The 16,268-nt window shown below is 43.8% G+C and overlaps 1 protein-coding gene across 2 annotated transcripts; it reads right to left on the reverse strand.

Annotated features, from left to right (window-relative positions):
- Positions 1 to 1,442: 1,442 nt before the first annotated feature.
- clcn6 (chloride channel 6) lies at positions 1,443 to 16,107 on the reverse strand. 2 transcript variants are annotated; one of them, XM_008414915.3, is made up of 22 exons: positions 15,990 to 16,107; positions 15,538 to 15,597; positions 14,957 to 15,022; positions 14,702 to 14,834; positions 14,519 to 14,625; positions 14,214 to 14,340; positions 13,441 to 13,508; positions 13,147 to 13,205; positions 12,944 to 13,076; positions 12,172 to 12,285; positions 11,344 to 11,510; positions 11,160 to 11,271; positions 10,932 to 11,061; positions 10,502 to 10,655; positions 9,843 to 9,999; positions 8,303 to 8,409; positions 7,952 to 8,138; positions 7,239 to 7,399; positions 6,035 to 6,191; positions 5,854 to 5,961; positions 5,657 to 5,782; positions 1,443 to 5,574 (listed from the first exon to the last, which is right to left on the reverse strand). In XM_008414915.3, exons 1-22 carry the CDS (start codon positions 16,062 to 16,064, stop codon positions 5,494 to 5,496), a joined length of 2,589 nt encoding a protein of 862 aa, XP_008413137.1. In that variant the 5' UTR covers positions 16,065 to 16,107; the 3' UTR covers positions 1,443 to 5,493. The 2 variants fall into 2 exon arrangements, with proteins under 2 accessions (XP_008413137.1, XP_008413138.1); XM_008414916.3 differs by lacking the exon at positions 15,990 to 16,107 and having other exon boundaries at positions 14,702 to 14,830; positions 15,538 to 15,556.
- Positions 16,108 to 16,268: the final 161 nt, after the last annotated feature.

Consider the following 16,268-nt stretch of genomic DNA (forward strand, 5'->3'; position numbering starts at 1 on the left):
CGTCTAAAACGGAACTGAATATTTTCACAGATAAATCATGAAAAGTGGAATCTGTTCCAAAAAACACAGTTTGGCCAAATGTCTTTTGTAAGAAAACAGTCAAAGGTAATGGAAATCAGAATTAAAAAATAACAATTAAGTGATCATCAAGGGTAAATTAAAAATCCATAAAAATAATCAATAAAATACCATTTAAAAAATCCATCTAATTTGTATTTTTATCTGAAGTGAAATGTGACCTGCTATAAAACACACGTAGATGAGTTTAAATGATATTTCTGGTCATTATTTATTTTTTGCAAATCGCCTTTTATTTTATTTTATTTCTTTTCTCCTTTTATTTCTTCAACCCTATAAGAGCAGGAATGTGGCTCCCCCTGGTGGACAGCTGTATACATGCAGGTTCAATTATTGAGTAAATGGGGATTTATTTAAACAGGTGACTGGTGACACCAGGTGACAGGTGCTTAAATCTAATGTAGATTACCTTTAATATGTCACATTTTATGCATTTTGTTCCTGAAGAAAGAAAACAGCAACAATTTGATTTGAATATGAGCTTTTTATTGATCTATTAATCAAAACGTCTTTTTATTCAGAACCACAAAGAATCATTTTAACATAGTTAGAATAAATGTAATTAGAACAAACATGGAATCCAGAAACTCTAGTTTATTAGTCACTCTTTAGTTTATATTTTAGAAACGGTAGACTGCTCACTATTTAGATTACACTTCTTTCATTAATTTTTTGATTATTATACAGAGACTCCTATTATTGCAACCCAGAAAAGGAATTCGAACAAACCTAGAATCCAGAAAAAAATCTTCTAAACAGGAACATTTAGTTTTATTATTACTTAGAAAGTCCAGAGAATACTTATACTTAGCTACCAACCATGAATATCCAGAGATTACCTACCTACTTACTTAGTTATCTAGCAAACAGAACAGGAATTAGAACTTAGAATCCAGAAAAACGACCTTAGCAACTACGTTAGACTGCTATTCTTCCAAACCAGAAAATGAATTAGACCAGATGATACTTACTTAAACCTCTCTACCAACCCTCAACAGGAAAATCCAGTTTATTTACTTTAGATCAACATTAGATTCTTTTTCTTCTTTTGCTTTTTCCTGTGGTTTGTTATTTTGTGTTTCCTTTTAATTCCTGTAAAGCCCTATGAGCTGCTGCTAGCATGTGCTTGTTCTAAATGAAAATTAGTTTCTTGAATTTTGACTTCTAATGATTCACTTCCTGCTAAAGAGCCCCCTGGTGGTTGAAGAAAAATCCACAGAAAAGCCGCACCGGGCTACAAGCCGCTAGGTTCAAAACATGGGCTTATAGTCCAAAAAATACGGTAATTTGTTGACAATGTCATTACGAAAGGAAAAAAAAAAAAAACTAAAGCAGAAATGGGAACACAAAACACTGACAGCGTCTGTGGTGAACAAAAAAGGAGCTTTATTTTGATAACATTGAAGGCTCAGAACAGTCTTTCCCTCCAGAGAGACGAGTTTGTATCTTCCTTTTTTCTGACAGTTATGCAGGAAACAACCTGCAAAGCAAATATGCAGAAAACCAGTTGGAATATTTGACAAAATGTAAAATAACTTCCTTTGCAGGTCCCAGATCATAAATATGCCCCAAAATAATATCAAACTGTAGGATTTCTACAAGCTCAGGCAACAAAACACAAAATAAATGTATAATATAAAATATTCTATAATAAAACTTCAAAGACCAACATTTGAGTTTATATCCAGATTTTTCCCTTTAAGTCACAAATAATCCACTAAACTGACCCGATTAAAAATCTACGTAGTTTCAGCTTGTTCTTATTTTTCGTTTTGTTCTGGAGCAAAATGTACGGAAACACTGAGATCAGCAGATCCAACATGAACACCAGAACTTCACAAATTTCCCTAAAACAGACTGAAGCCTTGGTTTTCAAACACGTGGTTCTCTTCGCTCCTCTAACACTGACCGTGGTGAGAATCGGACATTAAATTAGTGCAAAACAAAGCCCACCGACTGACAGAACTACAGAACCTGCAGCTCAGAACCAATCAACAGGTTCATGAGGTCCGGTTACGCTGCAGAACCCGACAGACCCGTCCTGTCTGCTTCTAGTGCATGTTTTCCAGTCACAGTAAACTAAAACATAAAGACAACAGAAGAAAAGTGCAACAGTGACGACGATAATTCAAAATAAAATAAAATCAAAATGGAATGAACCCGTCGGTCGGAGCGGCGCTGACCGGTCTGCTGGCCCAGATCTGACAGGAAAAAACCGTCCAAAATCTCACTTAATTAAAGATCTATTTCCAATTAGATCTGATAAACCAAGATTTAATGTCAGATACTACGACTGCTGTTCAAAACCTACTTTTATTTATTATTTTTATGTCTTCCTGTTATTTTAACAAACTTGTAAATAAATGCATCAGATGAAACGTCACATCTAACTTTTATCAGACGCCATGCTGGTTGAATCAGGCGGAAACCAGACTGATCACATCGGGACGATGAGACTTGATGCAGATAAACTTCATTATTCAGCGTATTCATTATTTCACATACAGTCCAGTTGTTTACCTGAACAGAAAATATTACAGAAGGACACAAAAGATTTTAACTGATTCATATTTGGTGGCATCATAATCTAAATTGGTCCGTCGGCTTCAAACGGTAGGGATGGGTTAGGACCGAGATGTTCACTGTAATCAGTTATTTATGGCAATAAGTGAGGAAAGTGATGATATAAAGTAAAAAATATTCAGTATCACTGCCTCAGTATTGGTTTTACTGCAGTAAAACCAATACTTGTTTGTTAATGCATGAACACAGCAGCTGCTTTAAAAAGTGAAGCAGTTATGAAATGAGTCAGAAATCCTAAATAATGACATTAGAAATGGAAACAGCCGATCATGCTTTGCTGCTGTGGTTCAAAACTAAATAAATTAGATCTTGTTGTCGTGATGAATTCCAGATAACGATGAACCGAGCAGTCAAAGCAAACAGAGAAAACTCACACACATCTCTATAATCCCAGGTAATTTGTGCCAAAACAAATCTTATTTAAATAGTTTCACTGAAGCGTTGAATCATTTAAATCCTCCAGCAGCAGAGAAACATCAGGAAGCAGATCTGAGCGTCTCCTCAGGTCAGTGGCTGCTGGTTTAGTCCACAACCATATACAATCCAGATTATAAGACACGCTGGAGGACAAATCACATTCATTTAGAAATTGTTAAAAGTGATTAATGATTAGATCTGGTGACACTTTGTGTTCAGCTGTTTTTTAACAAACTCACAGAAACGGTCGGCTTTGGTTTGGCCGTTTCTGTCTGTGCTCTAAATCTGGACGATCGGGATTGGCTTCGCTCCGACAGTGAAGCGCAGCGAGGCGGAGCGGAGACGCATGTAGTAGACGGGTGAGAAGCCGTAGAACCAAGAAGGCCGGCCTACTGAACCGGGAGCAGCGACCGACAGACATGGCTGTCTAGACGCACAGCGGTTGGAAGCAGATCCTCAGCGGCTCATTCTTCATGTTCAAACTGTTCCTCCAGCTCTGGACACCTTCCTGTCAGCAGAATCTGTCCTTTCCTCACAGCTGCAGACGGTAAAGTTTGATCCTTGGTTCGTATCCGTCAGTATGAACTCATAATGAAGCCAAGCTTCATGGAAACTAGTGCGACTTATAGTGCGACAACTTCGGACTATATCCATGAAAACAGTCTGCATGTTGCCCATCTACGTTAAAACTGGACCATTTCTACATGTTTATTCTTTGGTCGTTCATCCTGGTTCTGCTGGAGCTGCAGCGCCACCGGCTGGAGCTGCGATGGAGCTGCAGCGCCACCGGCTGGAGCTGCAGCTCCACCGGCTTGAGCTGCGATGGAGCTGCAGCGCCACCGGCTGGAGCTGCAGCGCCACCAGCTGGAGCTGCGATGGAGCTGCAGCGCCACCGGCTGGAGCTGCGATGGAGCTGCAGCGCCACCGGCTGGAGCTGCAGCGCCACCGGCTGGAGCTGCAGCGCCACCGGCTGGAGCTGCGATGGAGCTGCAGCGCCACCGGCTGGAGCTGCGATGGAGCTGCAGCGCCACCGGCTGGAGCTGCAGCGCCACCGGCTGGAGCTGCGATGGAGCTGCAGCGCCACCGGCTGGAGCTGCGATGGAGCTGCAGCGCCACCGGCTGGAGCATCGCTGCAGATGAACTGGGCGGTTCTACACGGCGCCACCTACCGTAAAACAGAATACATTTCTGCCTTTGAACAAACGGTTACGCTCTTTTTAAAACATCTCACAGACACAGAGGAACATCGTGATGAGGAAAATAAACTTCAGCCTCTTTTCTGATTGGTTTTCTTCAGGGTTTTAGAGGGATCCACGATTAGTTGTAACATTTATTTTAGAAGTAAAAACAACTCGGTAAAACTACGGAAGGTTTAGTTCTAAATTTAAATGAAAGACTTGTCATGTTGTTTGTGCTGCAATGCATCCTGGGTAAATGAAGAATGGTATGTGATGTAGCATTAGCTCCTTCCAGGCAGAACATTTTTGTGTTCAGCCCTTTTAACCTGAACTCATTGAAATGGAAGCAAAGACAGAAATGATGACAGGAAATGAAAATGAAGAGGAAAAAAATCGGACGAAAAATCTGGAGAGTGAATCCTGCAGAGACGTCCTAATTCAAGCACTGGGGGCAAAAGCTTTTCTCAAATACATCTGAATGGTGTGTTACAACGACTTAAAGATGCTTCATCATCACTTTAAACCACCATTCATGTTGTCTGTTTTTGCTTTAGCTCCTGCTAACTCTGTTAGCTCCTGATAACGGTGTAAAGAGTAGATTAGAAGCTGATCACGTTAGCTTGATCCAACAAATCTGTTTAATTTCACATGAAACCCTGTTTGCTGCCACCATCATCCTCCATCATCTGGTTTTAGACTCCAGTCCAGTTTATCTCATCGGCCCAGGATGCATTGTGCATTTAAAAACAAATATTTTTTAAAAACCAGCGACCTCCATAAGTGAAAAATGTCATAAAAATATCAAAAAATTAAATAACTGAGTTTTACATCAAAAGCAACAACTTTCAGGTTGATAGGAAAATTAAAACATATTTATTCCAACATGTCCGACTAGTCGTGGATCCCCTTTAAGGAATGTTGTGGATGCTTTCACAAATTATTTCATGTTTTTCTAAAAACTCCTGCAAACCTACACACACGTTCACCACGTGCTTATAGAGACACTTCACCACGTCTCAGATGGTCTCTGTCAAGCATCTGAGCTCAGTGCAAAAAATAAAGAAACTTAACAGAAAATCTCTGAACGAGTCTGAAGGCTGCTGATGCTGAAGGTCTCCCTGCTGCAGTCTGACAGCTTCTCCTCTGCGGCTCTCAGACGCATCTCGTTGGTTTTGGGAATAAAGTTAGAGACGAACCAAAGCCAGGCAGAGCGGGGCTGCGGCGCCACGGCGGCGGCTCAGATGGTGATGTAGTGCTGTCGCAGTTTGGCCACCAGGAACTCGTGGGTTAAATTATGTCTTGTGATTATTCCAACAATCTGAAAGAGAGATTTTGCTCAGACACGACTAAGTCTCTGCAGCTGTCGGTTCAGAAGGCACCGACGTTGGAGGAGAACTTACCTCCCCCACGGCGTTGACCACTGGAAGGTGTCGCAGGCCCATGGTTCTGAACAGGTTGAACACCTGGGAGATCCGGGTGTTTGGTGAAACCGCGTAGGGGCACGAGTTCATGTAGGGCGTCACGTCCTGGAACGCAGGGGTCGCAGTTTTTAACTCGGTTTTAAATCAAACGTATTCAGCAGCGGATCGGGTCGTACCACTATCATCCGGGGATTGAGCAGGGCCAGGTCCACTTCGTGGATGTCCGGGTACCGCGGGTAATCTTCAGTCATTTCTGTGAACGACAGCCTGGGCTGAGCGGCGCTCTGCCCAGACGGAGACTCCTGTCACTAACGGGATGAAACGCGGAAAACGAAAGCAGCCGGACGTCTGACTGACCGACTGGTTCTCGGAGTAGCAGACGCCTCGGATGAGCAGGTTGACCAGCTGGGAGCGCAGGATGAGGCCGTGGAAGGTGAGCGGTCGGAACCGCTCCTCCAGGGTCCACTCCTCACTGGGGGACTGGTCCGGGTACAGGTTGGGGTAGGGAGCGTGGCTGGAGACAGAACCAGAACCAACATTATCCTGCTGGAACCTGAGAACAAAAACATTTTGTCAAACGGTTCATTGGTTCTGTCCCATAACCAGGTCTGACTGATCGATGCAGAAACATCAGACTGGCGTCGGTTTTATGGCGTAAGGTTTGGCCAACTGTGAGGTCCAACAAAAATCTCCAGATTAATACAAATAAAAAAGGCAGGCAGCATAAAACATCACCAACTTTAGTCAACTTGACAAAAAATTACCATTTCTGGTAACACTTTATTTGAAGGGGTGTGAATAAGACTGACATAACATAAAGAAGTCTTTATGAATGTTTATGACTGTTATCATGAAGCGTCATTCGGTAAATAATGACACTTTTAATGCAAAGTTGCTCTAAATTTTGCATTAAAGTCCATTAAAAATGCTAATTTTGCATTAAATTGTCATAATTTACTAAATCATGCAGTTGGAACTTTTAATGCAACATTTAGAGCAACTTTGCATTAAAAGTGTCATAATTTACTGAATGACGCTTCATGACAACAGTCATAAACATTCATAAAGACTCGTTCATGTTCATGACAGATGTCATGTCAGTCTTATTCACACCCCTTCAAATAAAATGTTACCAAATTCCCCAACAGCAACACATCCTGAAAACTTCTCTGCATTTTTCTGTGATGCTTTGCTGCAAATCAGAGGATTTAAAAACTAATGAACTTTTCCTTATTTATAAAGTTTGCATGACAATCGGATGCAACCAGCTGAAAATAAGAGAAAATGATTTTCCCTTTGTCTTTTGATTCCAGACAACTTTAATGAGATTAAATATATTTTGTTATTCAGCTGTGATTTCGTCTCCATGCAGAAAGTTTTGGTGAAAATGCTGTAGTTTTTCTACACATCAGAAAACATTTTTGGAAATGCTGCTGTGTAAACAGGACCTAAATGTAATTTTATGTTTTAAATAAAAGCTATTAGTTTAGTTTAGAGTTTCCTGTGATTTCTGAGTTCACAGCCACAGGACAGAGTGACGTTTCGCTTGATTTCCTGCTACCGTCTCTCCAGCATCTGCTGCAGCAGGTCCTCTCCCTCCTCCGCCGGCTCCGCCGCCGCGCTCTGATCGTCACAAACGTTCCTCAGCTCGCTGGACGGGTACGACTTCATCGACTGGCAGCGCCGCCGCTGCTCCGCCGCGCGAGACACAATGTTGGATTTCTGCCAGGGACAAGAAAAGAGTCAGATGCTTTTCTGGACATGCAGACAGAAAAATATCTTCAATCAGCAAATCCTGGAATTAAAAGACGAACTATGTGAGAGATTCATAAAACTTTTCTTTTCCATAGAAGTAAATTCCTCTATGCTTAAACAGCACATCACCCATAAAACCTTTAACAAACTCATGGACATAAAACGATGTGAGAAACCAGATATTATAGTTTGTATGATTACTTTGTCACTCAGGTTTTACCTTTAATGAATTAAATCATTATTTAAAACTGGTTTTTGTATTTACTCAGGAAAAAAAACAAAAAAAACATTACTAATTAATCACAGCTGGTGAAACATTGAAATGTAACTTTGGTGCTTAAAGCTGCAGTTAGAAACTTTTACAAAAATATGTTTCTTCCATATGTTGTGATGTGAGAATCTGTGAGGAGATGGAGCTGCTGCTGCTTCCTGAGCTGCTGCGTGAAGAAATGCTCCCGACCAATCAGAGCCAGGAGGCGGGTCTCACTGCTGAACGTTGACAGGGTCAGCACTCCGTACCTTGAAACGAATGTTGTTGCTGATCAGGATGTTGCCCTTCATGAAGTCCCGCTCGTTCTGCCGGTTTTCCGTGACCACGGGAAAGGCGTGGTAGACGGTGGTCCGCAGGATGCTGACCAGAGACTGGACCCGAGTGTGGGGATAAACGTAGGTCAGGTTGGGCTCCATGATGTCGCTGGCCGTCAGCCTGGAGGGACGAAGGAGGAGACGACAACTGAACACCAGCTGAGCGAAAAATCAAGGTGGAAAACAGAAACGTGGCTGAGCTGGACGTTTCACTTTAAGGATCAAATTTATCTGCCACAAACTACACGTGGAAAGGTCACCGAACGTCGTCCGGTCTGATCTCACTTGTCCATCTCCACCTCTGTCTCCCACTCCAGCAGAGGGACGCCTTTCAGCTGGATGTGGATGTCATAGATGCCTTTGTTGAAGAAATCTCCAGTCCATTTAGCAACCTAAAGGTCAGACACAGATTTAACTTCATCTTTACCAGGAATCATGCAAATGAAGTCTTTTTTTAAATCTCACACATTATTTTAGCAACAATTGACTCTTTTCCTTTTGACCCATTTGACAGTTTGAGCCCAGCTTGAGCCCATCTTAAGCCCAGCTTGAGCCCAGTTTAGGCCCAACTTGAGCCCAGTTTAGGCCCAACTTGAGCCCAGTTTAGGCCCAACTTGAGCCCAGTTTGAGCCCATCTTAAGCCCAGCTTGAGCCCAGTTTAGGCCCAACTTGAGCCCAGTTTAGGCCCAACTTGAGCCCAGTTTGAGCCCATCTTAAGCCTAGCTTGAGCCCGTTTAGGCCCAACTTGAGCCCAGTTTGGGCTCAGCTTGGGCCCAGTTTAGGCCCATCTTGAGCCCAGCTTAGGCCCAGTTTGAGCCCAGCTTGAGCCCATTTTAGGCCCATCTTGAGCCCATTTTAGGCCCATCTTGAGCCCAGTTTAGGCCCAGCTTGAGCCCAGTTTAGGCCCAACTTGAGCCCAGTTTGAGCCCAGCTTGAGCCCATCTTAAGCCTAGCTTGAGCCCGTTTAGGCCCAACTTGAGCCCAGTTTGGGCTCAGCTTGGGCCCAGTTTAGGCCCATCTTGAGCCCAGCTTAGGCCCAGTTTGAGCCCATCTTAGGCCCAGTTTGAGCCCAGCTTGAGCCCATTTTAGGCCCATCTTGAGCCCATTTTAGGCCCATCTTGAGCCCAGTTTAGGCCCATCTTGAGCCCAGTTTAGGCCCAGCTTGAGCCCAGTTTAGGCCCAACTTGAGCCCAGTTTGAGCCCATCTTAAGCCTAGCTTGAGCCCGTTTAGGCCCAACTTGAGCCCAGTTTGGGCTCAGCTTGGGCCCAGTTTAGGCCCATCTTGAGCCCAGCTTAGGCCCAGTTTGAGCCCAGCTTGAGCCCATTTTAGGCCCATCTTGAGCCCATTTTAGGCCCATCTTGAGCCCAGCTTAGGCCCATCTTGAGCCCAGCTTAGGCCCAGCTTGAGCCCAGCTTAGGCCCAGTTTGAGCCCAGCTTGAGCCCAGTTTAGGCCCAGCTTAAGCCCAATTTGGGCCCAACTTGGGCCCAATTTGGGCCCAGCTTGGGCCCGGCTTCAGCTGCCAGGCCTCATCCGTCTCCAAGAAACTTTCCGGTCGGTTCTCTCTGACCAAGGCGCATTAAGACCAAACATGTCCAGTGTGTCCAGACGTCTGCGGTTTAATTCAGATGCAGCTTTGCAGACTGAAGTTGTGAAGTCTTGATGTTTTCAGAGGCTCTTTAGTCCTTTAAAACAAACTTGCTTCGTGTTTTCTAGTCATGAACATCTCAGGTGTTTTAAGCAAAACGTCAGAAACATGAACTCCTAACTGCAAACTCCACAGACTGAAACCTTGACATGTGACAGAGAGGAAGCAGCGTCGGCACCATTAGCGTGATCATGATGGGCAGCCCGTATGTGATCTCATTGGTGGACTCGATGAGGATGACGGTGAGGCTGATGGTCATCCTGACCACGCCCCCGAGGAAGGCCGCCGCTCCGATCAGGGCAAAGGTCCCCGAGTAGATGTGGAGTCCCAGTTCCCTGAGAGAACAGATCCCAGTTAGAACCAGTAACAGTGATCTTGAAACCAGACGCTGAGGCCGGATCTGAAGCTGCAGTCAGACTGTTGAGACGAAGCTCCAGGTCCAAACAGGTGAATCGTTTCTAATCGGCTCTCTGATGGCCAGCAGGACGACGTCTGAAAACACCTACTGGGTCTTTGACATTTTCTACAGCTGAAAATCTAGTGATGGTGATAATATTGGGAAACACTGCAAAAATGATTTTGGTTGTAAAATCTGCATATTTTCTCCTCTCCTCTGTTTTTGGCTCAATAATTCGTCACCATGAAAAGAGCAAGTTGATATATTTATTCCATAGTTGGAGCCATTTTCTATCATCACTTTGGTATTTAGATGATTTATCCTCTAATGTTAGTTAAATACATGTAAATAAATGTCTTTGTATAATATTTAATGTTGGTTTTAATCTTCTTCTGTAGAACATTTTAAAGGAAACGAGAATTTTTTTAATTTTTTTTTACACTTTGAGGATGTTTGCGACCAGACGTCCGAACGCAGCGCCACACAGGAGAGACGGGACGAAGAGACCGCTGGGGACCGAGACGCCGTACGTCCAACACGCCAACAGGAAGTACAACAGGAAGAAGATGGACAGAGTGGCCGGGCTGAAGGTTCCTGTCAGAAGAGATCATCAGTTTATGACTGTGTTGAAATAAAAACCATAAATCACTGAATGTAATAAACTTTTACATCAGTGGCGGCCGCCATCTTGTTTTTACATGTTTATTTAACTCCACAGAGAACCTATTAATTATTCATGCAATAATTATAACTCAAGACTTTTATATGTGCATTGAAAATATGCATAGGCCTCAAAAAGGCCTCATGATGAATCAGTGTGCAGAATATTTGCGTAGAATATCAGCTCTATGCAACAGGCTGAAGCCTCACCGTCCTGGTGGAAGAGCTGGTGGATGGCCGCCTCCTGAGGGTTGAACAACAACGTCGCCATGTCGTTGTAGGATTTATTGGAGCAGAAAAACTGCCGGATGGTTGAGTTGATGTCTTCACTGCCAGAAACCTGCCAACAAAACGCCGTCTGTGAGGCTGGAGAGGCTGAAGGCGAACAATTTTCTCTTCGTCCGTCACGGAAAACCGGCGAAAACATTTAAAGCTCACTGTGGAGTTGTGGGTCGTCGGGGAGGACAGGTCCCGGCATTCGCCCAACAGAACCGAGGCCAGAAATATCACCAACGTGGTCACCATGGCAACCAGCAGACTCTCCAGGACCCTGGGAACAAAACGGCGTCAGCCTGTTTGTTACGCGGAGCGACGCGGCCGTCCGGCTGCCGGCGGGGCGGACCTGATGAACCGGGCTTTGGGGTGAATGTGCCTCATCCGGTACTTGGCCAGGCACTTGTTCATGCAGTTGAAGAGCGCCCCCAGCAGGCCGCCCACCACGCCCATCAGGACGAAGAAGCCCAGGTCCACTGCTGTCCACAGGTGGCATTTCTTGTCCCCGTCTGAACACTGAAGGACAAAGATGAACTTATTAAGGATTCAAACAGTTTGTTTAGATATTTTAACTGATTTATTCAGGAAAAGATTTTATATCAATAAAGTCGCATTTAATCTGGACTAAAACCCAGCAGCTGGTCAGAACCATAACAGATTCTGGCCAAAATATTTGATGTGTTATGATGATGCTGGTTTTCACCGTCTGACGTGTTTGTGATGTTTTTATGACCTTTGACCTCCGTGTTGCTGAAACGTGCTATAAAAGTAATTTACATCAGTGATTGACATAAATTAAGATCATAATTTCCATTTGTGTCAGTTTACAACTGGAAAATAACCAACAGGAGAACTGGAATCACTCACATCGTTGCAATTTAACTTTTAAACTGTTTGAACCATTTTAACTTAAAGAAAAACCATCTTCAGATGCAGGTTTCCACGTTTTAACGTGTTTCACCGATTTATCTGAAAAACCTGCAGCTTTTACGTGTTTATGAAAGAAAAGGTGGAATCAGAGGAAACAGACATGAGAGATTAAAGTCTAAAGGCAGAATGACATCATTTGATCTGACTGAGAATCATTCACCGTTCAGCTGCTGCAGCTGCTGCAGCTGCTGCAGCTGCTTGGCGCTCGGATCTCTGCAGACAAAACCAACTGACGATGGATCCTCACCTTGAACTCTCCAAAGTTGAGGAGCCCAGGCAGCTGGAAGGAGCCCCATTTATTAAAGTTGATCCCAGAGCGGAAGAAGTTCAGCGTGAAAGTGGCCGACATCGAGCAGAAGAGCTGAAAACAGAGATCAGATCAGAGAAGGCCAACAATCTTCATTCATCTCATTTAGTTTCTGTAAATCCTGCTATGAGCTACATGTTGAAAAAAAATCTTAAAATGAGAAAGAGGAGAAAGTTTAAACGTCTCTTCCATCCATGGCATTCAAAGCAACATGGCTGCAGGATCAAACCCACAACTCGGCGTTTCTCTGCTCTGGATGTTGAGCTGCTATGTCATACAGCCACATTCTTCAGTCAGAAGCTTCTTCAGAGTAGCTGTAGCACTGACTGCTACTGCAGCATCACCATCCATAAATGGTGCCAACTTTACAATCCAGATTAATTTTTGCTCTCAGTCCATCTAAATACAATTTAGAGCTGAAAATGTTACAAAAAAAAGCAACTTTTACGTTTTTATAAATATCTATTTCAGGAAATTTGTTGTCATTTTTTTATATTTAGGGAATATTATGCAGGAAAAATTATTAAATGTACTTTTAATGTCATTTTGTTGTGAAAGTGAAAAGCAATCATTCCTCCACAAAATAAAAATCTTCTAAAACCTCCATTTATTACACAGTTATTTAAAAAAACAGCGTTTTTATCTAAAGTTATGGTTGTGGTGAAGTTTTCTAAAGGACGGATCGGCGCTGCTTTAGGAAAAGACAACACACCACTTTCCAGGTGAGGGCCTGGTTCCAGAAGGAGGAGCCCTCCTCCAGACTGAAGAGAGTGCCCCCTATTGGCGCACCGAAGGCAGCAGCAACTCCAGCGGCGGCACCAGCCGACACAAAGTCCCGCTTGTCTCTGCGGAGCAGATCAGTAAGAAAATCAGCCACATTTCCAATGTTAGATAAGTGAGATTAGCTGGTCGTACCTGTCGCTGCGGAAATACGGAAAATCAAATTTGATCCTCCTGAAGGTGATGCTCTGAAACTGATGGAGGGAAAACGCAGAAAATTAGGAGTGTTTCACCTGGGCAGGTCGTGTGTGTGTGTGTGTGTGTGTGTGTGTGTGTGTGTGTGTGTGTGTGTGTGTGTGTGTGTGTGTGTGTGTGTGTGTGTGTGAGCAGTCAGAGCAGAGAGCCTGCAGTAACGCCCTCAGGTTAGCCATCCTCTCATGGTAAACCGGTTTAGAGGATCATCAGCTGATCCGTGTGGCGGCGCCGCACCTGAGGAAGCCCAGCTCCCACTATGGCTCCACTGTGGATCATCGGACCTTCCTTTCCCACAAACAGACCTGAGGGGACAAACAGCTGATCTGAGTCATCATGTCTGTTTGGCTCCATGCCTGCTGAACGTCTCCTTCCAGTCAGATCCTCCCATAATGTCACATCGACCCAAAACCAAGATGTGAGAAAAGAAACTGAGCTATAATAGGATTAAGTTAATCCAGTTAAACAGTCAGAAAGTTAATTTTGATAAATATGTTGAAATAATGAAATAATTTAGTAAATCAGTTCATTCTGGTCATTTGCTGAAAGAACAAAATCAGAGCAATAATTAAGAAAAAAACTGTAGAAAAATATAAACATTTTACATTAAAAAAATAAACTTTCTCTGTCAGTAATTATGTTCTGCTCCAGATGCAGTTTTAGCTTCAAATTCTGTGAAAATAAATGTCCTGTTCAGGCCCCACTGATGAGAAAACAGAAAATAAATGACCAGATCATCTCTACATGTTCCGTCCAGCAGGAAGAGCTGAACTTCCACAAGCTGAGGCTTTTCTTAGCTTCATCCTGTAGGACAAACCATCCAGCGATAAACAAAAGCTGTCATTGCATAATCTTTATTTTATTATTTAAAAAAGGAATCGAATTTGTTTATCTGGATTTTTCTATAAATTGCTAATATTGCATAAAAAAGGCTTACGTGTTGAGAAACCTGCAGATTGTGTCACTTTCCTTTGATTAATCGTCAGAACAGTGGTTTACTGCAGCCCTACCTCCAGCCACGCTGAACAGAACCCCAGCAGCTTTGCAGAGAAACGTTCGCAGTCGCACGATTCCTGGGATCTTCACTCCGTTCAGGTAACTTTTGATCTCTGGGATCCCGGATCCTGCGGCCACCGGCTGGAGGACGAGACGCAACGATAGCAACACGTTTACGAGGTGAAGGTCAGCGGATTGGCCTGCTGCCACACACACACACACACACACACACACTTCAACTGGAAACACATCCCAGCAGGTCAGGGGAAGCAGTGATGGTCACCTGCTGGATGTTCCCACCAACATGAGGAGAACAAACCTCGATGAGGACGAGCAGGCTGGCGATGAAGACGAACAGCATGTTGAAGGTGAGCAGCTCCAGCAGAGACAGAGACAGACAGCCTCTGTCTGTGCATTTCTCTATAGCTGGAGGTCTGCAGTTAAGGAGCACTTCCTGTTTTACGTGATGGAGCTTCCTGTGTGTCGAAACGCTAAAGGATACAATCAGCGACCACGGAGAATTTGATTTTAGTGAAGAGATGAACGAAGAAGTCCACAAACAGCCCAAGCAGTCCGACCGTGACCCCGATCACGAACACCATCACCCACCGCACCGCCTCGTACTTCCTGGCTTTCTGAGGGAAAATTAAAGATGCATTCAGACTTTTCACATCAACCATCTTCAGAAACCTAAATGTTGTTATATTTATGTTTTTGTTTTTCTGAAATGACACTAAAGTTTTATGCATTTCCTCACCTTGTTGTCCAGGCCCTCCAGAACCTCCACATACGGCTCGTTGATGCAGCGGTCATAATCCAGACTCTAACAAGGCCAAAGAGGCAAATATTCACCAATTCATCTGGGAATAACTTCATAAAGACCAACCCTGTGGTTCTGGACATACTTTCCTTCCAGTGGAACCAACATTCTTATCCTTTTTAAAGCGGTTCTGGTCAATAGTTCATGTATAAAATCCCCCACAGTGGACAGAGGAAGGTCCTGGTTATGACACCACATCAGCTGACGGGGATCAAAAGTAGGGCCAGGACTTTAATGGGTTAAACTTGAATAATTAATTAGATTTTAACACAATTAAGTGCATTTTTTAAGACATACAAAGGTTCCGGTATGCGTTTCTGGTACACCTGTAAATATGACGCACAAGCCACATCCGCTAACACCAATGGACGTGAAAAACACTGAGAAAAAGCTGATGATGTACAAGGCGGCCATAGAACTGGGTCCCTCAGGGTCAAAGCGATTTGGACTCAAAGTAACAAACTTCTGCTGATCAGAACCGCTTTAAACTCTCTGAAAACTTCCCAAAGGTTTCTCACCTCGTAGTCTTTCCTGGGCAGGATCTCATCTTCCTCATCTCGGAGCTCCCCAAGAATTGTCTGAGAAAATATGAAAAAATATATGTAAAAAAAATGATGCACAAGCAGATTGAATCAGTTAGGAAACAAACAAGATGAAATCTCAACAGCAGGGACTGAAATCAGCTGCTACTGTGGTGAGAACTTCGGATGGACGATCCGGACGGATGCACAAAATATTAAAATGAGTTTACAGCTGGGAGCAGGAGTTACTGACAAACAGAACGAAGCTGAAATTAAACCAATAAACGGGAAGAAACACAGATTCTCTCTGGGGAGAAGCTGAACACTTGAGGCTGGCAGGAGATGCAGCAGCAGCAGGGTGGAGCAGAGACTCCTGGAGGAACCGGACCAGAACCCGGGGATGCCCCACCGAACCCCGCCTTCACCGCCTGAACCCCCGCTGCCCTCACCAGCTCCTCCGGCGTCCGCGTCTCTCCCTCCCTGCAGCAACACTGGCAACAAAAACAGCCTCTGCAGCACGCCATCTTTGCTGTTGTGTCATGCTGCTTTCAGGAACTGTGGTAAAAAACAGAGTCAGCCGAGCTAAAAGCTAAGAAACGAACATTTACCGAAGGGAAAACCAAAAGATATGTTTGAAATAATAAATAAATATATAGTAATTTGCTTCAAAGGCTTCATAATCGGACTTTTTACTATTCGGAATCATTTAATAAATGCATGCTTTGTTT

The sequence above is a fragment of the Poecilia reticulata genome, chromosome 7 (genome assembly GCF_904066995.2).
Source record: "Poecilia reticulata chromosome 7, P_reticulata-male-v2, whole genome shotgun sequence".
NCBI lineage: Eukaryota > Metazoa > Chordata > Actinopteri > Cyprinodontiformes > Poeciliidae > Poecilia > Poecilia reticulata.

Coding starts and splice junctions, on each gene's coding strand:
- clcn6 (XM_008414915.3), bottom strand. CDS start 16,064: ATGGCGTGCTGCAGAGGCTGTTTTTGTTGCCAGTGTTGCTGCAGGGAG. Junction 13,206..13,440: donor TGGGAGCTGGGCTTCCTCAG/GTGCGGCGCCGC, acceptor TCCCTCCATCAG/TTTCAGAGCATCACCTTCAG. Junction 11,062..11,159: donor CGACGACCCACAACTCCACA/GTGAGCTTTAAA, acceptor TTTTGTTGGCAG/GTTTCTGGCAGTGAAGACAT.